The following is a 23,235-nucleotide window of genomic DNA, read 5'->3' as shown; positions in this document are numbered from 1 at the left end:
TGTCAAAAATCAACTGACCACATTTCTGTGGGTCAATTTCTGGATTCTCTTCCCTGTCGCATTAATCTATGCAGTCTCTACTTTGGCCACCACCACACTGTCTTGATTACAACAGCTTTAGAGTTAAGTCTTAAAATTGGGTAGTGGGAGTCCATCAATTCTGCTCTTCCTTTTCAAAAGTATTTTGGCTGTTCTCTGTCATTTGTCTTTCCATACAAACTTAGAATCAACTTCTCTGTATCTGTTAAAAATCATCTTGGGATTTTGATTTGGATTGTGTTCAGTGAGGGGTGAACCGACATCTTAACTATAATTGAGGCTTCCAAACATATCCAGACACAGTGTGTCTCTGCATTACTCAGATAATCCTTGATCACTTTCAACAGTATCTTGTAGTTTTCAACATACACATCCTGTACATATTTCAACATCTGCATTCTACCATTGAGCCTATCCCAGTTATTATTACTATTCTATCACTATAGTTTTAGTACTAAAATTTCCAAAAATACTTCTTTTTTTTTTTTTTTTTTTTTTTTTGCTAAAATGTCTTTCTACTCATTTGAGAGCGTCCACCTTTCTCTGGTGGAGCTACTTTACATCTCGGATACGAATGACAGTATCTGGGTCAACTTTGGACTGGAGTCTGTTGACTGCCTTTTCTATTTTAGTTTGTTGAGATTTTCCTGTTTCTTGCTATGCTGAATGATTTTGGATTGTATTCTGGACACCTAAATATTATAAGACTCTGTCCTCTTAACCTCTTCTGGAGAATACTGATAAAAATTTTGTTTTAGTAGGCAATTAACAGAGTTTCAGGTCAGAAGTCCTGACTCTCCTCCTGTGGGCTTTGATTCCAGTGTCAGTTTAATTTTCAAAGCCTCTGTAGTGCTGCTCAGATATACCCCTCAATAGCCATCCAGGGACCTGGATCTCAGGCCACACAGTATTTCAGATCCTGAGGCCCTTGTGGAGCCTTCTGGGTCATTTCAGTGCATGCGTGTAGGGAGGAGCTGAGGAACTCATAACACAGCTTTAGGGGACCCCCTTTCTTGAGCTCCCTCCTCTTTGTGGTTTCCCTAACACTCTTAGACACCAGGGGGCGCTTTCTCTCCCCTCCGGCTGGCAAGCTGGGGTTTGAGCCTCTCTGCTCTGTCTCGTATCTCCCACAACTAGGTCTTCCTCTGGGGTAAAGGGGTAAAAGAAAAGAAAGAAGAACAAGTAACAGGGATTCTCTCACGCTCTTTGGACCCCAGGGGTTCCTTTACTCAGTCCCTCTGGCCAAAGAGAAGGACTCTGAGTTTGAGGTACGTGTGTGATTGCCACAGCCACCATCGCAGCAAGAGTGTAGCTACAGACCCTAGGGCTTGCTTTGGGACAAGGCTGTGAGACAAAATTGAAACAGGATTTCCCCTATTCTCTACTTCCTGCAAGGGTGTCTTTCTATGTCCTTTAATTAGAAAGAGAGAGTTACTCTTAGAACTTTTTCGGTCTGCCTCCAGTTCCCAGTTCTGCAATTTGCTGCTCTGATTCTAAGCCAGAAATGGGAGAAATATATAAAACCAGTAAACTCACTGCCATACTGGTCTTCAGGTTTTGATCTCCCTCCCCGGTCTGCCTGCTACTATCTACTTTTCAGAGTCCTCAGGTTGTTGCTTTGTCTTCTGTCTGGGGTTTCTAGTTGTAATCAGTGTTAAAGAGATAGGGGATCGTATGCTTATTCTATCCTAACTGGAATTAATTGTGGATTTAAAGCTAATCTTGCAAAAGAAGAGCACTCCCAATTTATCTAACGCCTAACATGTGCCACACAATTGTCATTTCATTATTTCTCAAAGTGAATTCATTTTGAAAGATCTGTAAACAAAACATTGGCACAAGGATATAAAAAAGCATGTTTCATAAGAAATGTCATGAAGCAATTAACTCCATCCATCTTAAAATAGATCCAAACACCAGAGTCAAACATCAGGTTAAACTACTTACACATATCCAGATTAATTAGCAATGGCTACTGCCATGTTTCTCAAATTCTTTTACACAGAGGTAGACAGTTTGCATTATATGAAAGCTGTTTCTTTTACTCCAGCTTTTGAACAATAAGGTCAGCTGAGTGTGCATGTCTACACTTACAGGTAGGTATACATGAAAAGAGTTTAATGGCTTGATTAGAACTCACTCAAGGAGCTCCAAGGTGATGGTTCCTTTGGGTTCTGCTTCTACACTCTTCCCCCAGAATTTCAGTTTGGGATAGATTGAGCCATGAAAGATGAAGTCATTGTTTAATCCTTCAGCATGAAATGCACTGATTGGTGGGTGATGGCTGACCTGTTCAGAGATGAGTCTAAATCCAAGGTCATCTCTTAAGATTTAAAAAAAAAAAAAAAAAGCAACATTATAATTAACTCTATCATTAAACATGTACATAATTGCCCTTTCAAAGTAAACAATTCTTTTTTTGTTGCTGTTGAGACAGAATCTCGCTCTGTCGCTCAGGCTGGAGTGCAGTGGCATGATCTCGGCTCACTGCAACCCCTGCCTTCCGGGTTCAAGCAATTCTCCTGCCTCAGCCTCCTGAGTAACTGGGAATACAGGCACCACTACACCTGGCTAATTTTTGTATTTTTAGTAGAGATGGGGTTTCATCATGTTGGTCAGGCTGGTCTCGAACTCCTGACCTCGTGATCTGCCTGCCTCGGCCTCCCAAAGTGCTGGGATTACAGGCGTGAGCCACTATGCCCAACCAACAATTCTTTATTCTCCTTGCAATGAAACAACTTAATCTATGAGAAATTATACAAATGCAACCCACACCACCAAATCCAATGTTGTAACGCTAGCTACTTGAACAAACTAAAATAAAGAACACCCCGACGAATTTGAATGACTTTGTGTCCACTTTCAAACATCTAGGGAATAAATGAGATCAAAACTTGTGCAGAGAAGAAGAGGAACACATAGAAAAACTAAAGCCAAATAAAGTCCCTTAATCATGTATAAACAACACACAGGCTAGCTCAAGCAAACAGAACTGCACTTACAGATGCAGTCATTGGCTTTATGCAAACAATAGATACTTATGCTAATATCTTTTATTTATATTTTTTAATAAAGAGATATTTTTATAAGAGGGCCTCACTGTTGCCCAGGCTGGAGTGCGGTGGCTAATAACAGGTGCAACCCCACCACTGACCAGCACGGGGGTTTTGAGCTGCTCCATTTCTGACCTCCCTCTCCTGGGAGGTCACCATATTCGTGCCAAACTTAGTATGGACACCTGACCAGCACAGAGCACTACAGCCCAGAGCTCCTGGGCTCAAGAGATCCTGCTGCCTCAGCCTCTCAAGTAGCTGGGACTATAGGCCTGTGTCCCCATACCCAGCTAATATATCTTAAATGATTATTTTTAAAAACTCGATCATGTCTTATGATCTACATAAGGAGAAAAGGAGGGTGATTAATCCCATGTGATCAGAAATACAAAAATCCTTGCAGTTATTTTTTTAATGGTAGCTTTTATGTATGTTTCAATATTTTTGACAGTCTCTAAAATAATAGCTATCCTAGAAACAGACATCAAAATTGTTAACTTGCTCCAGTCCTATGTAATTGTTATTGGTGATGACCAATACATATGTATTTCTCCTCTTCATCTGCAAGGCTACATAGAGCATGCAAGAGAAAAGCCTCACCGCACTAATTCATAAGTCTCTCCCAGCAGTGGGTTGAAAGGCTTTCCAGTCCGCTCCCACTGAGAAGCAACGGCAGATACAGCAAACGCAGCTACACACTGTGGGACAGAGCATGAGAACAAGTCAAAAACAGCCGAGCTTGCACCGCATTCTTTTAGGAACTGAAATTTTGCCGAAGACAGTAATTTACAGAATTATTTTGAGGAGTTTAATTACTTTGGAGTTTTAATATGGCTCTAGCAGTGGAACATGGAAACCTGGATATTCAGAATGAAAATAACTTTCAGTCACTTCCTGTAGTGACTGGTTATTCCCAACCATGGTTTTCATCACACTCTAACAGTGCTACAGATTCTCTTAAGGACTTTCAAAAAACCCTCAAGTCCAAAGTTACTTTTAATTCATTTAAAAATTTTTAAAAGTATCACACTCCAGGATTGGGGAAAGAGATATAAAACTCCACAACTTAATTGGTGTTAAGTCCACTGAGGTTGGAAAATGCTGATTTATATAAATGCAAGGACAGAAAGAGTCAGTTTAGAATGCTATTGTTTTGCTGAAGGAGAACAATGTGTCCACTATACTCTGCCTCTAACTAGTCCACCCATGTACAACATATAAAATCTTCCATCTAAAAAATTAAAAAGTGCAATTCCTTCCTGTCTTTTAACATATAGCAATGTATATATATTTATATACCCAAGTAAGCACAAACATATTTTTCTACTTTATATGTGTGTGTGTGTGTTAACTTCTTCTTGGAAATACCCTGAGAAAGTCTGAAAGAAGAAAGGTTGAATTCTTCCCCTAACACAATGCTACTTTCTCAACTAAATATTTAGCAAAAGCCCCCTAATATCCAGGTTTGCTTACGGGCCACCTCCCGCTTCTCCTGTAATACTCATCGGTCTTTGCACGATGGTGTCGCCCTGACCAGAGGACACTCCAGACGTGCGGACTGAGCTTTGATAAAATTGCCCAACCTCACATGGAATTTAACACTAATTGTGTGAATGTGTGTGTGTGTGTGTGTTCGGGGTGGGTTGGTAACGAGGTCTCTCAGAGTTAGACATTTTCCTCCCTTGGCTCCTACCTGCATCCTTTCCACAGGATCAGACAGTGAACTGGCCTTGTGGATGAGGTAAGTATGCTCCATGTATTCAGTTAGGCGCTGTAGGAAGCTCAGAGGCTCGTTAAATATAACTGGCATCGTGATCTTGGATAGTTCCTATTGAACCAGAAAATTGAAAGTGTTACGTCCCATATACATAACAAACAAAACTATTGTTATCTTTACATAACATCCTCCTGGAAAGGACAGAACAGAAACTAGCAACTCGTGAAATTTCTTCAATATTGGTTCAATTTCACAAAATCTCCCCAGAGCACCTAATACCGTGGAGTGTATCCTTCTAGGTCTTGAAGGAGGAAATACAAAGACTGCCCAAACATTCTCCGTGGCTCCAGGGAGCTCACCAGCTGCTGGGGAGCATGAGCGATGACTCTTAGTCTGTCTTGCATCAGAATTAGGAAATGGGAGACAATGGCAATGGAGACAAACAAAACTCTTCGTAGTGGTGGTAAAATAATTAACTGCAGGGCCATTAATTCCTGGAGATGGCTCCAATGCCCTGAGTTCCTTCATAAGCAAACCGTTGAAACCCCCTCCCTTGTCGACTTAAGCCTCACCAATCAGAACCGCCAAACTAACCTCTATCTAGGGATGTTACACTTTCACCAATATGAATATACTTTTTTGCTCCCTCAAAGAACACCTTCTAAAACTCCCCTTCCTGCCTTCTCAGTGGAGTGTGGAACAGCTTCAGGTCTGGGGCTGTTCAAGTCATGAATCACTGTCTGTTCAAATATATGTGTGAAAATTTCAATATGTTTACATTTATGTTGTAACAATGGGCTAAGGATTAACCACTCATACCATTTTTGTGAGTAATTTTCCAAAACAAATTTCACAGCTTTTGAAATGACAATGAAATGAAATGATGCAACCACACCGAGCTTATCTGAGCACACCAATCTAGTATAAATTATGGGTTAGGGTACTAGCAGGCTACGGCATATTTTACAGAATAGATTTTAAATTCTGTCTGCCAGAATGCTGCCATCACAATCAACTCTCAAAAATCATTTAACAATTAGGAATTTTCCGACCTCAACTGCAACAGTTCAATTCTGTTTACCATGTGCCACCAGCAAGCAATATTCTGGTGAGGCCTTTACAAAATTCATTAAGTAACACACCTATCTTGGTATTTACTGGAATATTCTGACGATCTTCCCAAACTGCTATCAACCATTCCCTTGGGAATCAGGTCTTTCATGAGGGCTGCTGGCTGGTCGTGCGGGCGGGTGAACAGTGCTGAGGTGCAGTCAGGCTGAATGCCACCTGACTTACCTCTGACTTTTCCCCCTAAATATCCATGTTCCCACTGAGATTTTCAATTAAAAATAATGCAACCTTCACAGAACTGAAACTGGAGCGCATTCAAAGAAAATAAGCTCTGTAGTCCCAGCTACTTGGGAGGCTGAGGCAGGAGAATGGCGTAAACCCGGGAGGCGGAGCTTGTAGTGAGCTGAGATCCGGCCACTGCACTCCAGCCTGGGCGGCAGAGCGAGACTCCGTCTCAAAAAAAAAAAAAAAAAAAAGAAAAGAAAAAAAAAGAAAATAAGCTCATTCATTATCATAAAATACTGCAGAAAACACACAGACATGTAACAGCTCAGCCTAAAATGGTAATTTTATTGCTGCATCACTGGGGAGATGAGGGAAAACAGGAATGTATATAGAGAAAGGAAGGCTCAACTACATATACTCTAAGAGCTCATTAAACCCAGAGATTCACTACTGGGGACAAGTAAAAAAAAACTGGGACTGCCAAGGCTTGTCTTTATTGAAATGCCCCAGGCTCTCTTTCTTCTCTTTTTCTTTCTTTCTTTTTTTGTTTTTTGAGATGGAGTCTTACTCCGTCACCCAGGCTAGAGTGCAGTGGCACAATCTTGGCTCACCGTAACCTCTGCCTCCCAGGTTTACACAATTCTCCTGCCTCAGCCTCTGGAGTAGCTGGGATTACAGATGTGCACCACCAGATCCAGATAATTTTTGTACTTTTTTAGTAGAGACAGGGTTTCACCAGGTCAGGCTGGTCTCGAACTCCTGACCTCAAGGGATCCAATCCTCCCACTTCAACCTCCCAAAGGGCTGCAATTACAGGTGTGAGCCATAGCACCTGGCCTTCTATTTTTCAATAAAAACTATCATTATTGTTTTTTTCTATTAAAAAAACTAATTAGGAAATACATAACTATCTTAGTATAAAATATAATATTGAAATAAAAACACGAAAATGTCTCTTTACTTTCCTTTCCCACTCCTCTCCCCGGACACAAAACAACAGCAACACTTTGGGATACAGACCTATGTATTCACACACATACGCATACATACTCCTGATTTATATTCACACACAGAGAATTTCTTTTTTTTTTTTTTTTTTTGGAGGCAGAGTTTTGCTCTTGTTGCCCAGGCTGGAGTGCAAAGGCGCGATCTCGGCTCACTACAACCTCCACTTCCCAGGTTCAAACGATTGTCATGCCTCAGCCTCCCGAGCAGCTGGAACTACAGGCGTGCAGGACCATGCCTGGCTAATTTTTTTGTATTTTTAGTAAAGACGGAGTTTCACCATGTTGGCCAGGCTGGTCTCCAACTCCTGACCTCAGGTGATCACCCACCTCAGCCTCCCAAAGCGCTGGGATTACAGGCGTAAGCCACTGTGCCCAGCCAAAATTTGTTTGTTTTAATGCATGATGTCAGCTCTATGTATTGACTCATTACACTTTCACTGTGTTTTGGGGATCTTTTAGCGGGGTGTTATACACATGTAAGGTACATACATCGAGTCAAGTTCTTTCTAATCACAGGATAGTGTAATGCTAAGACCACCGAACCACATTGAGTTCCACTGCTGGGTTCACCATTTACTAGCCGTGTGGCTTTGACCAAGTTAAACCCTGTGCCGGTTTCCTCATCAATAAGTACTAAGCGCTAATATAATAGTATCTATCATAAAGCATAGTTCTGGGCACATTAATAATGCTAGATGTGTTTGTTAAATTTAAAACAACATCCATATATGGACACACTGTGAACTATTTAATCATATATCTTTAAGAATATAGGCAAATAGGGATTTTAAGTAGATTTCTCTAAAGTGGACTTTCTGGGTCAAAAGCATTCTCATTTTAATTTATTTTATTTATTTATTTTTTTTACAGACACTACCAAGCTGAATGCTTTCCAAAACAGCTTAACCAATTTATACTCCCACCAATGGTGCATGACAGTCAACATCTCTGATGCTAAAAGAGGTGTATTACTCCTACTTTGTTCCTTCTGGCATGTTTATGCTTTCATTAAACACATATTTAACTGAGCACCTACTATGTGCCAGGTACTGCAGCAAAAGCCTCATTACAACCACCACTTAACCTGGAATGCCCTGCTCTCTCTTCCCTTTATTCCTCTATGTCCTACCCAGATTTCAAGGCCCAGTTCAAGTCTTTCCTCCTCAAGTATTGTAGCACTCACTGATTTCCTCCTCCTTCCAATTGCTAGAGTACCAAAATGTACTGCTCACAACTGAGCATTTGATCAGAGATTAGATTCTATTACCTACTGTTATGGTATGGGTGATAACCAGCTTATCTTGCTACGTGTATAGTAATACAATTCCTTGGGAAAGGGACACTATCTTATACCCCATCTATGCCCCCCCATCACCTCACAGAGAGGGGAACACTGCAGGTGTGCCCCGCCCCCGATGCAGCCTGCATTCTCACTGCCCCGTGAGCTTTCCCTTTTCAGGCATTTGTCACACACAGAACTTCCCGCCTCCTTCAATGGAGAGCTCTTTGAAGACAAAGGTCTTGCTTAATAATGCATGTGGTTAACACAGCTAAATGCTGAGTAAAAAAATTGGTAACGTTTGAAATATTATTCAGCGCCTAAAAGAAATGAGCTATCAAGTCATGGAAAGACATGGAGCAGACACAGATGCCTATTACTAAGGGAAAAAAAGCCAGTATGATTCCAATTATATGACATTCTGGTTAAGACAAAACCATGGAGACAGTGAAAGGGTCAGTGGTTGCCCAGAGTAAGGGGGAGGGATGAACAGGCAGAGCAAAGGGGGTTTTTAAGGCAGTGAGAACACTCTGTATGGTGCTACAATGTTGGATACACGTCATTACATGAGCACGGAACACCAAGAGTGAGCCCTAGTATAAACTGCGAACCTGGGGTGATGAAGTATCGCAGGTTCACTGATTCTTTTTGTTGTTGTTGTTGAGACGGAGTCTCGCCCTGTCGCCCAGGCTGGAGTGTAATGGTGCATTGTCGGCTCACTGCAACCTTCACCTCCTGGGTTCAAGCAATTCTCCTGCCTCAGCCTCCCAAAGAGCTGGGACTACAGGCACCACCTGTAGTGCCACCACGCCCGGCTAATTTTTTGTATCTTTAGTAGAGATGGGGTTTCACCATGTTGGCCAGGCTGGTCTCGAACTCCTGACCTTGTGATCTGCCCACCTCAGCCTCCCAAAAGTGCTGGGATTACAGGCATGAGCCACCGCACCTGGCCAGGTTCACCAGTTCTAACAAATGGGCCGCCCTGGTGAGGGATGCTGACTACGGGGAGGCTATGCACGTGTGGGGCCGGGGAGTGTGTGGGAACTCTCCGCACCTTCCTCTTAATTTTGCTGTAAACTGAAAACTACTTTATAAAATAAAAGTCTTTTAAAAAATAAAATGAGGCCAAGCATGGTGGCTCACACATGCAGTCTCACCAGTTTGGGGACCAAGGCACAGGGATCACGAGCCCAGGAATTCGAGACCAGCCTGGGCAGCAAAGTGAGATCCCATCCCTACAAAAAAAATCAGAAAACTAGCCAAGCATGGGGGCGTACATCTGTAGTCCCAGCTACTCAGGAGGCCGAGGCAGAAGGCTTGCCTGAGCTCAGGAAGTCAAGGCTACAGTGAATCATGTTCGTGCTGCTGCATTCTAGGCTGGGTGACAGAGCAAGACCCTGTCTTAAAAAATAAAATGAAATTTTAAGAACGAATTTTGATGAATCATACTTTACGAAAGGTCAAATTATCTTTCTAGTTCTGCTACAGAAAATATCATAGTCGCAGTCACATGTGATAAAAGAGAATGTAAAGACAAAAAAGAATAACAAAAAAAGTACAGAAGAATGCTAAGGCAATTAAAGAAGACTGTAATGATTTTGGATTTATATTGTTTGTGGTACTAGACACAAACAACATTACTGTGGTAATAGTGATATTTACACTTCAAAACTTGTGATTTTTCCTCATTCTAAATAAATATTCACCTTAAAATCTGAGAGAAAAAAAAACAGGTTATAAAGCAACATGTTCAAAAATATTCTAATCTCGTTAAATATGTTTTTATAGACATAGAAACAAACGCTAGAAGACAGTAACATCAAAAAGTTAACAGTGGGTATCTCTAGGAGTTGGGGGCATAGGGAATCCTAATAACCTTCCTTATGCTTTTCTGTATTTTCCAGATTTGAACATGCATTGCTCTTCTAATCAAGGGTAAAACGAGATGTTATTTTAAAACCTAACAATAGGCCAGGCGCGGTGGCTCAGGCCTGTAATCCCAGCATTTTGGGAAGACGAGGTAGGTAGATCATGAGGTCAGGAGTTCGAAGCAGCCTGGCCAACGTGGTGAAACCCCGTCTCTACTAAAAATACAAAAATTAGCTGGGCATGGTGGTGTGTGCCTGTAATCCCAGCTATGAGGGAGGCTGAGGCAGGAGGATTGCTTGAACCCGGGAGGCAGAGGTTGCAGTGAGCCGAGACTATGCCACTGCATTCCAGCCTGGGCAACAGAACAAGACTCCATCTCAAAAAACAAAACAAAACAAAGAAACAGAAACAAAAAACCAATTTCAGACAGGCAAAAGGAAAAGCCAGGGAAGCTAACAGCCTCATACCGCAGCAGCTGGTCCACCTTATAATACACACACTTGCACTGATGCTAGTCATGAAATGGACAAGGAAAAATTGGTGTAGAAGTAATGCAATGGAAACTTCAGATTAGTCCACTCCTAAGTTCCAGAGACAGGAAATTAAAAGAACAGGCTCCTACTTCTTGGGTAAGGCTGCTAAAGATAAACAAATAAATAAGAAAGGGCTCTGAACAGACAGTAGAATGGTGGTTACTGGGCGGGGGGAGGCGGAGTGGGGAAGTTGGTGTTTCGAGGGGACAGTTTCAGTTTTGCAAGCTGAAGAGAGTTCTGTGGACGGACGGCGGTGATGGTAGCACAGCAATGCGAGGGTACTGGTGCCACTGAACTATATACTTAAAAATGGTGAAGGTGGTGCCTTTTATGTATGTTTTGCCTTAATTATAAAACCAAGGGGGAAAAAATGAGCTCTGAGATCAAACTTCCTGCGTTCAAATCCTAGTTGTACTACCTACTGCTTGCCTGGCAGCCTGCAAGTCCCTAACCTCTCCCCATAGTGGGGACAATTTCATTACATACCTCACCAGGCTTGTAAAGATGAGATGAATTCATTAATATAAAGCACTTAGAATAGTGCCAGGCATCTGTTAAGTGAGCAATAAATGCTAGCTATCATCACTGTTATTAATAATGCAGACAAGATCTCCAAGTCCTCCAAGGTTGCAGGAAAGCAGGTATGCCTCAATGGCTGGGATACTCTGCCCTGACCCAGGGGCAGCTGAGCTGCAGAGAAGCTACACAGACAGCAGCATGGCATAGGGACCTGAGCTTAACAGGTGAGGGAGTGAGGGACAGGGTGCTGCCCTTTCTGAAGCCTGGGCCAGGAGGGATCCAAACACCAGGATGGCAGGGGTTCACTGCAGTGGCAACCAGTGACAGCCAGTAGGTGACACAGACTATGCCATTTCTGGCTCAGCTCTCTTCCTGTTTTCTCCATTTCCCTTTATTGTACACAACAGCAGGGTGGGATTGATCATAAAGAAATTTTAAAAGTTTATTCGTTAAAGAAAGGAAGAGCTTTACCTATAAGTCTGATTTTGAATTTGTTTTTCCTGAAAAACACTCTAAGGACTATCATACACTCATTGAGGAAGGAACAGATGGACCGGGGATGACATTTTAGTATTTATAAGACAGGAGTGCTTCCCTCAAAGGGATTTTGCTTTGTTTTCTCAGGAATACTGGCCTAGGGATGTAATCTTTCAACTCTAAAGCAATGCTGCGTGCACTGCCATCTCCCCACATCCAGCTCCACGGGAAAACACAGCACAGCAGGATGGGGCAGGCAGGTGTCCACGGCCACCGGCTGTTCAACACCAGTCACCTGGGCTTTCCAGGGGTTGGAAGCCAGTGACAAAGAGGGTGGTGTGAACTCTGGAGACCAAGGCACAAAGGATGTGGGTTTATCATCAATTCAACAAGTAGATTTATTTTTTAATCATTTGAAAAGCTGCTAAAATTCTAAAAGGCTCTTTTAATAAAATGTTGTAATCTATAATAATTTAAACAGCTTTCCATTTCTTTTAGTAACTCAGAATGAATGCACTCAAGAAAAAGGAAAGACACATGGCTGGGTGAAATAACAGAGAGGGAATGAGAGGCAGAACCCGGACTGCCATAAAAACAACCTGGACCTCGGAAGAGTGTAACATGCTATTTTAAAATACAGCAACTTACTTGCAATTGTATTGCCTCCGTCATCTGTAATTATTTTTAAATACTCTTACAATTATTTCAATTGCTAAAACCTACAGTTCCCTAGAAAGGCAGTGAAAAGCTCACTGACACCAAGTATATTTTATTTCCTTCCCTCTTAGACCTCTTGAAAATTCACTGATACATCATTTTCACTTCCAATCCAACGAAGTGTGGTGTTGCATTCTCTAGATATTGTATACAACTAGTATGTCTATATATTCCAATAATAAGAAAAACAATTCACATGATGAAGATCAAGCTTCAGGAAGAAACATTGCCTAGAAACTTCTATCATTGAGAGCTTCAGGCAGCTGGAAAAGTTAAACATTTATGCCAAGCAATTCTAGCTAAAGGCAAAGTTTAAATATCACCATGCAAATTAAGAGCAACCAATGATGAAACTGCAGAAACTCCTAATTGCAGTTGCTCATGGGCTGACAAACTGAGAAGAAGGAGAGAAGGCTGCGTTTTCACTCGAGCACTAGAGAAACCTGAGAGCAAGGCCACGTTTGAGATCAACTGAAATTGGAAATACTGTATAAATGTAAAGTCTACCACTGTAACAGGACCGAAGTGTAACTACTAAAGACTTGGGTTATAGAGAGAAAATTCCCCTCAGGTATTAGGCTAGGTGTGTCTGCTCTGTTGCCTAGACAGCAGCTTCTGGGCAGGGTGCTCCCCCGCGTGTATGACCCAAACCCTGGTGGGTCCCCAGAGCTCTCTCCGCTGACAGCCGGGGGCTGGAGGCAGTTGGCTGTCCCCTGCATAGAGCCGTGCCTCCTGCAGGATGGAGATGGCACTGGATGTTTCCTCTATGACACCTCTACCTCCCACAGCTACCGAGGACGAAAAAATTCATCGTGCTTACAGTTGAGAGCCTTGGAGGGCCAAATCTCTTTCTTTCCCCATCTCATGCTGCTCAGTTCCCTCCCCTCCACACGATGCCTAGCATCTCATCCATCAGTTTATCACTGCATGACGTTCTTGCCATCTGAATACCACTGATCACACGCAGAGGAGTTACTGTAAGGCATCCCGGGATAGCTGCCTGCGGCCACTCTGGATGGGCAGTTTGAAAAAAAGCCTGCCGCCCTCAGGCCTTCTGTCCTCAGTCCTCACAGGCCAGTCGGGGGGTACAACAGGGGCCAGAGTGAAAGACACACAGGCAGAAAGGAAGGAGCCACCGAGCGGGAAAAGGGGGTGTGCTCATCATGGGTGAACTGAACCACAGTGTGGGAACCTCAGTGCAACCAGTGGGAAAACAGGGAGGAGAAGATAAGAAAAGCTCTAAGGAAAATGCTAATGAGCATAATGATATTCCTTTCCTATTCTTCCTGCTTAGCAGCTGAACAGCTTCAGAGTTGGGAGGTGGCGTGAGCCCTCCTGCTAGGCGACTTCACTAAAGGCTGGACAACACCTAGACAGGTGTGTGGAGGGACGATGGAAGCACGGGCCGCAAGCTTGCACTGGATCACTCGGCATTCGTGGCTTTAAGGGAATCTACTTCCACATGCATTTTTTCCTAGAAACTGGCAAGTCTCAAAGGGCACCTGCACTGGAGGGTCTGTGCTGTTCCTCTTTGCTCATCTCCCCATTCACAGTCGCCCTCTGCCACTTAAAAAAAAAAAAAAAAGAACTTAATATCCTACCATCCTGAATCACAGCATAGTATTTATACCTGGAAATGAGAAAAGCTCCAGGGGACCAGACAGGGAAGGTTACAAACAGTACTGTTATCAGCAAAGCCTCTTTTACTCAAGAACCATTAACTTACATTAGGGCTCCTTAACTGCCTGTTTCAGTTAAGGGAAAGACACGACACTAGAAATAGGGTCTTCAAGTCACTTCTCCCCAGGTTGAAACATTCTGATTTTAGACCACTGTAGAGTGTGGGGGTAGAGATACCAAATTTTGTTTAACTATCTTGCTGTTTCTATCTCCTGTCTCTCTAGCTGGTATTTATAACACAGCAGATTTGGCAAAGTTCCAAATCTTATCTAGCTCCGCATCTATCTTAGAGTTGGAATGCAAGAATAACACTGTTGTCATGGCGGCATATATGGTATCACATGTTTATCCGAATCCAGAAATAACATCACATCCCTTCTGACAGTTACTCTGACCTGGTGATACGTCTGGGCGTGAGGTCTGGCCCCACGGCTGTGTGGCAGACATTCTGTACCAGAATGAATGAGCGAAATCTTCAGTCTGTGGGAAACATCTTAAGATTCATGGTGAGATAAAAGCATTTTATCAAAAATGTATTGGCAAAGGTTTACTTCAGTGAAAAATATTCCAATTTTCTCAACCCTTTCTCAGTACTGCAAGGCACAACTGAGTGATAAAAACAGTTCAATGAATTGAGATCGGAGAGCTTGGGAGAAGCTTGTCTGGTGTATTTCCCAGAGGCCAAGAAGCCAATGACTAATGAAAGGTAACAAAACCTTGTGCAAGTTAGAGTTTTCCAAAGTTGTGTTTTTAGTAACACTGAAGGGAGTCCTAATTGAGTTGTTAGCTTATAAATCACACACAAAAAATTGTGTAATATAATCTGACTTTTGGCACATAGTTGAAAAGGGGGTCAAAGAACTGAATGACATTACTGGATATTTTTTTAAAAACCCAAAAAAACTCCTGCTCCCATCTGTCTATTAATATGAGCAAAGCTCTCAGTCCTTGCATCTATTCAAAAACAAGAACATAATTGTTACTGAAAATCTTGTCTCATTCTAGCAGCAAGTGATATTCATCTCAGATATCTAAACCCAATTGAAAAAAATTCTTTTCACTCATAACATTTTACCTTTTGCTAATATTTTCATAAATTTTATAATGTTTACAATTGTAATCATTCAAATACTAACATTTATAACAATGCAAAGAAACCTTTAGTACTAAAGCCTTATAGAATATATAGCTTTTTAAATTTTAATTTTTATACATATTTCTGTAATAATGAAGTATGATAAAGTAACCGATAAAAGACCCTCACAGATTAAAAAACTTGAGTTAACTGGGTAAATGGAGGTACTGGAAGAGAGATGACAGCTGAAGGTATGCACATGGCTTCTGGAACTCAGTTTCACCCTCACAAAAAGGACACGAAATTAATTGAGTTATCCTATAGGAAGGATAAAATGGAAATACAAGTTCAAGGAGACGTGGAAGTATAAGCTTTTCAATGACTAAAGAACAGCTTGCTCATGTACTTAACAGAATGACAGTGGCAATCAAAACTCGATGGTATATGGACTCCACTAGCTACCTTTAAAAGAATGATACAACACTTTCCTTTCACTTTCAATAGTCGGTATCCATGATATACCAGACCTTTGTCACCTTTTGCAATAATCCAGGACTATTCTATTACTACAAGACATTTGAACACACACAAGGTCAGTGCGTGCATGGCCTTGAGCTCAAGTACTTCCTCAAATTTTGTGCTGAGGTCCTGGGGCTGGCTGCCTAAGTCACTGAGCATGAACAGCCACGACCTAACCTCTGGCTGAGCCCTGCTGAGAAAGCTGCTGGAGCAAAGGGGTGGAGGGGAAGAGGAGGATGGAAACAGGGTACACACAGGACACGAGGCTTTGGGATTAAAGAGTCCTGTGACAAAGGGGCAACAAGCAGAAAGAAATAAGCAAAGGCTTCAAATGACTAAGCAGTGTCAGGATTAGTTCTCAGGAGCCAGAGATCTGTTTGTTTGGTAAAAGCTTCAACCACAAAGAGATTTAGGGTTGAATTCCAGTTATGTAAAGTATTCATTTCACATTGTATAATCCGACATTTTGATAACATAATCCTGCCCAAAACAGACTAGGAGAAGAAAAGAAGGATATCATCAGTACTGGAAATCAAAGTGGCTACATGCTATTTGGAAAAAGGTAAAGTACAACGTGCAGGTGCGTGGGAGTGGAGGAGATGGGGCAGAGTGAGCCCGGCTGGGGATGGGGCTGCGGACACTGGGGGCCAAGATGACAAACGCCTGGAGAAGAAACTCTTTCTTTCCTTCCTAAGACAAAGTGAGACTTAGACCATATCTGGCAGATAAGCATATGTACTGTGAATTTAGAAAAGCCACATATTTTGAATAATAATAGCATTACATCATAAAATGATATCATCACAGCATACAAATCCGGGGCATTAATTGTTGTGGAGAAAGATGGGATGGGGACCCTAGATGAGCGTGGAATTGTGGGACTTTCACCCGCAGGATGCTCACACCCTGCACTCTGTCCTGGCACGCTCCTCACGACAAGAGAGCAGGAAGAGCTACGGCTCAGTATCAAATTTCCTCTCCCACTCTTAAGACTTATTAACAAAATAAGAAGCTGGGTAAATGGAGGTAAGGGAAGAGAGATGATAGCTGAAGGTATGCACATGGCTTCTAGAACTCAGTTTCACCCTCACAAAAAGGACACGAAGTGAAGTATTTGGATTAATGTGACAGAATCAGAAACATGCAGGCCGGGCACGGTGGCTCACACCTGGAATCCCAGCACTTTTGGAAGCCAGGGTGGGTGGATCAACTGAGGTCACGAGTTCAAGACCAGTCTGGCCAACATGGTGAAACCCCGTCTCCACTAAAAGTACAAAAAATTAGCCAGGCATGGTGGCGCGTACCTGTAGTCCCAGCTACTGGGGAGGCTGAGGCAGGAGAATCACTTGAACCCAGGAGGCAGAGGTTGCAGTAAGCTGAGATCACACCACTGCACCCCACCCTGGACCAGAGAGCGAGACTCTGTCTCCAAAAATAAAAAGAATCAGAAATATACAATAGGGGATTTTTAAAAATGCCTTCACTTTAAGCGTATTAAGACCTATGGATACTACTATTCTCTAAGTTTGGACCTATTTTTCTTTTGGGAGATGGAAACAGGCAGATATTGGGGACTGTTGATATCAAAATTTACTTTAAAAATATGTTCCAGGCCAGGCGCAGTAGCTCACGCCCGTAATCCCAGCACTTTGGGAGGCTGAGGTAGGTGGATCACCTGACGTCAGGAGTTCAAGACCAGCCTGGCCAACATGGTGAAACCCCGTCCTGTCTCTATTAAAATTAGAAAAAGTAGCTGCTTGTGGTGGTGGATACCTATAATTCCAGCTACTTGGGAGGCTGAGGCAGGAGAATCACTTGAACTCAGGAGGCAGAGGCTGCAGTGAGCAGAGATTGCACCACTGCATTCCAGCCTGGGTGATAAAGTGAGACTCCAACTCAAAAAAAAAAAAGGGGGGGGGAGTAATATTTGTATTTCTCTCTCAAGACTCTTCATTTTTCATCTTTACTGTCGCTTAGTGCTTATACCTTGATTGTGTCTGCTGCTGAGAGAGAAGGCCCTATAGCAGACAGTGCTCAAAGAACAGTATTTCCAAAAGCTAGGTGATTTCCTTTCCAGCCACATTAATAAAAATGTTCTTCCAGAACATTCGTCTCCTACGAACCTCAGCAGAAAGAAGTTTCCAAAAACACGACTTCCCCTGAAGCTCTCTCTCTATGCCTTGAATCAATAAATTCTAGAGATATGATTCAGAACATTCTATGGAACCTTTCAACCCAAACAGCTCTACGTTTATTTGTTGTATTTTATTTATGATTCAGCATAAGCATTTACTTGTACAAGAAGTTCTGTGCCTAAACATAAAAGTAAAACCATATTCTAGAGAAACAGAGTATCTGTCAGAGCATATCAGGTACAATCCAACATAACAGAGTGGGGATTAGATCCTACATTATCAGGCTCCGAAATTTAGATGAATTACTCTCCATGCAGGAGTCAAATATTTGTTTAAAATTAATGTTTATGAAATTTGTTCCTTGGAAATCACATTTAGGAAGTTTCAGATTTCATTATCCACTTAGAGAAGAGAGACATTGGAAAAATGCCAGAGGCCAGGCATGGTGGTTCAGGTCTGTAATCCCAACACTTTGGGAGGCTGAGGTGAGAGGACTGCTTGAGCCCAGGAGTTCCAGACCACCCTAGGAAACATAGCAAAACTCCCTCTCTACTAAAAATACAAAAAATTAGCTGGATGTGGCAGGATACGCCTGTGGCCCCGCTACTCAGGAGGCTGAGGTGGGTGGATCAGTTGAGCCGGGGAGGTTGAGGCTGCAGTGAGCCATGATGGTATTACTTCACTCCAGTCTGGATAATATAATAAGTCCCTGTCTCAAAAAAAATTAAAAAAAAAGAAATGAAATGAAAAGAGAAAAAGAAAGAAAATGAAAAAGAAAAATGCCAAAGTGAGCACCTCTGCAGTGGACAGGATTTCAAGCCGCAGAATGAAGTGTGCACAAGGTGACTGTACTTCCCAGCACAGGGAAAGTTCTGGAGTGCTCCCAGGATACACATTCAATTGCAAAATGTTAAAAGGTAATGTCCAGGCAGATTCTTTTGTGCCACACGACTTACATGTTCGGAGGTCCAATATCACACTAGGAAGAGTTAAGAGAACTTTACCCTGATTCCTAGCCTGACTGACATCAGGGTGGCGGTGTTGACTACGAACTACAAAGGAATCCAAGGATTTCTATAAAAGGAAATGCTGCCATCTCCCTACCTCCCCCCAAATCACATCCACCTGCACAGATAACTAAGCAGAGACGTATTCCAAATACTTAATACACAACACTCACAAATTCCAAATACAAAAACTTGCTCTGTGCACAGAAGTGTAAGTGAAATCCTGTTCTCCACCGTGGAGTTGTCTGTTCTTTCTGAGAGTTTCTAGGTAAGTCTATGGGGCAATATAAATGTGCTGTGATGACAGAAACACGGCATTTTTTTTTTTTACATCAAAAACGCACATTAAAGCCATTAGAGCAGCTCAAATTCTCGTCAGAAAAAATTCACCTATGACTTTTCACAATTTATGATTCTCGTACGTTTCCATAAACATTGTCATGCACCACTTTAATGCAAACTTTCAGATTCCTTTCTAAAGAATATACGATTAAACATATCTGCTTAATATCATATGACAAAACCGTTAACTTACCATTCCAATACATTTTCTGAGGATGCTCCAGATGCTGAAGTCATTTCTGGAAAACATAGGAGAAGGCAAACTTGTTCTGAAAAAAGAAAAGAAAAACATAAAGTTCATTCTAATGCCATTGTCATTAGGAGGGAAAAACGACTGTCATTCACATGAGAGCTGCAGACACAGAGAGACACTTTAAAAATGTGTGTCATCACAGACAGGGTTAAACAGGGCTAATCTAGGGTGGCACCTGTTCACCACTACCTACTCTGGCCTCTGAAAGGTTCTGCAGCAAATCAACTGGCCCTCTGTCTTCAGCATTGCTCTGATCTGAACTCAGTCCTCCCAGTCCTTGGGGTCCAGCTGTTTGGACCATCTCAGAGATCCACTATCCTTTCACGTTAATGCACATCTGACCCTGTTGTTGGATTCATGGCACACCTACCATGTTCTGATACTTAATACATTATCATTCTCTAGCTGCTAAATGAGGTAAACAAAATGCTATCACAAAGCTGAGATACAGGGTTTTAAGAAATGAAATGGAAAATAGAAAACTTTTATAAAAGCCAAGTATTTTTAAAAAGTAAAAGCCAAAGTATTTTTTAAAAAGTAAAAAGTATTTAGGCCCTGTAACATACATCAGTACTTCCCCAAGGAGACTAACACTGAACAAAATCTGATTTAGCAATTCTGGGTATACTGGAAAACAAATTAACCTCTACAGAAACAGCATCTTCAAAGCCTCCGTAGGTGTTTGAAAGCAGCCAAGGGATGACGGCTGCCTGGGGCTGAAAGTCTGTAGCTTGGATAAGCAGCATATCAGAGCCAGGCCTGGTGGGCAGGGAGTCAGTCCATTTCCACAGATCAGAATGGCAGCACCATCAGGAATGAGGGGTGTGCAAGAGGTGCCCAGGCCAGCTTTCCATAACACTGTTATGAAAGTTTTCCAGTTGCCGGCCAGGCGTGGTGGTTCACACCTATAATCCCAGCACTTTGGGAGGCCAAGGTGGGCTGATCACTTGAGCTCAGGAGCTAAGACCAGTCTGGGCAACATGGTGAAACCCATCTCCACCAAAAATACAAAAATCAGCCGCGCGTGGTGGTGCACGCCTGTAATCCCAGCTACTCAGGAGGCTGAGGCAGGAGAATCGCTTGAACCTGGGAGGCGGAGGTTGCAGTGAGCCGAGATCGTGCCACTGCATTCCAGCCTGGGCGACAGAGCGAGATTCTGTCTCAAAAAATAAAAAATAATACAATAATAAAAAGTTTTCCAGTTGCCTTCTGAAATACATCCATATAGCTAAAATATTAAATATTTTTAAAATTAGCTTCTAAAGAACCTCTAAATTAAACTAATTAATTTAGATTATAGAAGTTAATATAATTTACATTTTTAAGTCAATAATCCATGGTGGAATTCTTCTAGTTTCTTTTTCTGTTTTAGGAACACGCACTGCTCATTTGGCAGATCTGCCATCTAACCAATCTGCTGGATAAGTGGCCACAGATGGTATTTAAATCACATTCCCCACTATCCAAGACCATCAATCTCTGTGACATGAACAATGGCTACCAGGAATAAGAATCCCTGCCATTATCTATCCTTTGCATGTATAATATAGTTTTAGAGATGTATATAAACTAAATTTTCCATCTATTTTTTTTTTCTTCTTTTTTTTGAGATGGAGTTTCTCTCTTGTTGCTTAGGCTGGAGTACAGTGATGTGATCTCAGCTCACTGCAACCTCTGCCTCCCACGTTCAAACGATTCTCCTGCCTCAGCCTCCTGAGTAGCTGGGACTGCAGGCGTGTGCCACCACACCTGGCTAATTTTTTGTATTTTTAGTAGAGATGGGGTTTCACCATGTTGGCCAGGTTGGTCTTGAACTCCTGACCTCAGGTGATCCACCCGCTTCAGCCACCCCAAGTGCTGGGATTATAGGCATGAGCCACCACGCCCAGCCAAATTTTCCTTCTAGTGTCTTGGAAAAATCAACCTAAAGTGTAGCACACCTAGAGAGTTATGAGCTTGAAAGCAGCTTGTGAAGAGGGAATGAGGGCTGTTATTCACCCCCGACAAACGCTGACATTAAATGTATAGATGTGTGCTACCATTCTAACTAAAGGCAAGAATAGCAGAAAGACAAGAACAACAAATATCTTGAAGGCAGAAGATGAGAGACATTCGAGCTTTGTAATTATTCTCGGTTTAGAAATTGTCAGAGGACTGCCAGCCAAGAGTCCCACCTGGGAATATCCTATACTCATTTTTATGCACAAAACTTTCTGTGATTTTATGAGAATGTAATCCTTACTCATTTATAAGGAGGTCGGATTATCTGCAACATTCATTACCTATTCTGAACATAACCAGAAAGCAGAGGGAAAGGGGTTTTGAAAAGTAAACAGCCGTCACAGCCCATGTTATTTTCTTCTGTAGGACATGCAGAGCCAAGCGCCTTGCCTCACTGAGACCACACTTTTGCAATAAACTGATGGGAAGCAGCAAGAGAAACACCCGCCCACGAGACACCTATGCAGCACACACGCCATGGCTTAGTAAATGACCTCTCAGTTGTTGACCACAGGCTAAGTCCACAGCATGACGGGGCTGCCAGGAAGACAGGTGCAATCTCAGACTGCCACAGTGGGGCAGTAGCCAGAGCATCCCCGAAGGCAATTTGAGCTGGGATTCAGGCTCACGTGTCACTGTTGTTTCTGTTTTGTTTTTGTTTTTGTTTTTGTTTTGAGACACAGTCATGCTCTGTTGCCCAGGCTGGAGTGCAGTGGTGTGATTTCGGCTCCCTGCAACCTCCACCTCCCGGGTTCAAGCAATTCTTCTGCCTCAGCCTCCCAAGTAGCTGGGACTACAGGCACCCGCCACCACGCCTGGCTAATTTTTGTATCTTTAGTAGAGATGGGGTTTCACCATGTTGGCCAGGCTGGTCTCAAACTCCTTACATCCGGTGATCCACCCACCTCAGCCTCCCACAGTGCTGGTATTACAGGTGTGAGCCACCGCACCCAGCCCAGGTGCCACTTTTAAAACAAACCGGGACACTTCCACGTGGGAGGACTGATCTGAGGCGAGGCAAAGGTGTCTGGAAAACATCTCTTCAAGCAGTGCTGAGGGACGCGCGAAGCTACAGAAACAAAAGCTGGGGGTGTGGGGAACAGTGGGCGCGAGAGGGGTCTTGGAGTATTGGAGAGAGGGCCTGGGATGGCAGGAATAATGACATGCATGCCCCAGCTCCCCCAGCTGCTATGCACTTCAGCCTGCTTCATCTTCCTCCTCCAAAGCACTGACTGACGTGACATAAGGTACACTCTTGCTGATCTGTTGATGACCTCCTACCCCCGAACAGTATGTAGACTCCATGAGAACTCATGTTCTGTCTACTGCTGTAGCCCTGCTGCCTAGGACAATGGCTAGCACCAAGTGGGAGTTTAAGTATTTGTGGAAGAAGCTTTGGAATGTATACAACCTATTAGACATTATCTCTTTTGTAAAGAATTTGGTTTATTCTGTGCCACTCAAGAGAGAAGGACTGTTAATTACTGCAGGTGAATGCTTACATTAGGGTGGCTAATATAAAGACCTGCCTCACAATTAATTCTAAAAATAGGAGATGAGAGAGGCCTCATAAGGAAGGGTTTCAGACAGAGGCTGGAGGATTCCACCAGTCAGGGCACAGAAAGGCACCCCAGCTCGACCAAGGATGCTGCTAAACATCATGCCAGGAACAAGACAGGCTCCACAACAAAGAATTACCCAGCCACAACGTCAGCAG

General features: G+C 42.7%; 1 protein-coding gene across 10 annotated transcripts in view; it reads right to left on the bottom strand.

Moving 5' to 3' along the window:
• Window positions 1-23,235, bottom strand: part of OSBPL1A (oxysterol binding protein like 1A) — a 225,405-nt gene that overhangs the window by 14,619 nt on the left and 187,551 nt on the right. For 9 of the 10 annotated variants that reach the window (XM_005587007.5, XM_045378302.3, XM_045378300.3 and 6 more), the window contains 4 exons: window positions 19,458-19,533; window positions 4,786-4,920; window positions 3,693-3,790; window positions 2,180-2,362 (listed from right to left, as the gene is read on the bottom strand). In XM_005587007.5, coding sequence (XP_005587064.3) covers window positions 2,180-2,362; window positions 3,693-3,790; window positions 4,786-4,920; window positions 19,458-19,533 — 492 coding nt within the window. The remainder of the gene's footprint in view (window positions 1-2,179; window positions 2,363-3,692; window positions 3,791-4,785; window positions 4,921-19,457; window positions 19,534-23,235) is intronic. The other variant, XM_045378301.3, reaches the window with a different exon arrangement.

This window comes from Macaca fascicularis, chromosome 18 (assembly GCF_037993035.2).
Source record: "Macaca fascicularis isolate 582-1 chromosome 18, T2T-MFA8v1.1".
NCBI lineage: Eukaryota > Metazoa > Chordata > Mammalia > Primates > Cercopithecidae > Macaca > Macaca fascicularis.
The sequence above is the reverse complement of the archived record's forward strand: the minus strand, read 5'-3'. Positions and strand labels throughout refer to the sequence as shown.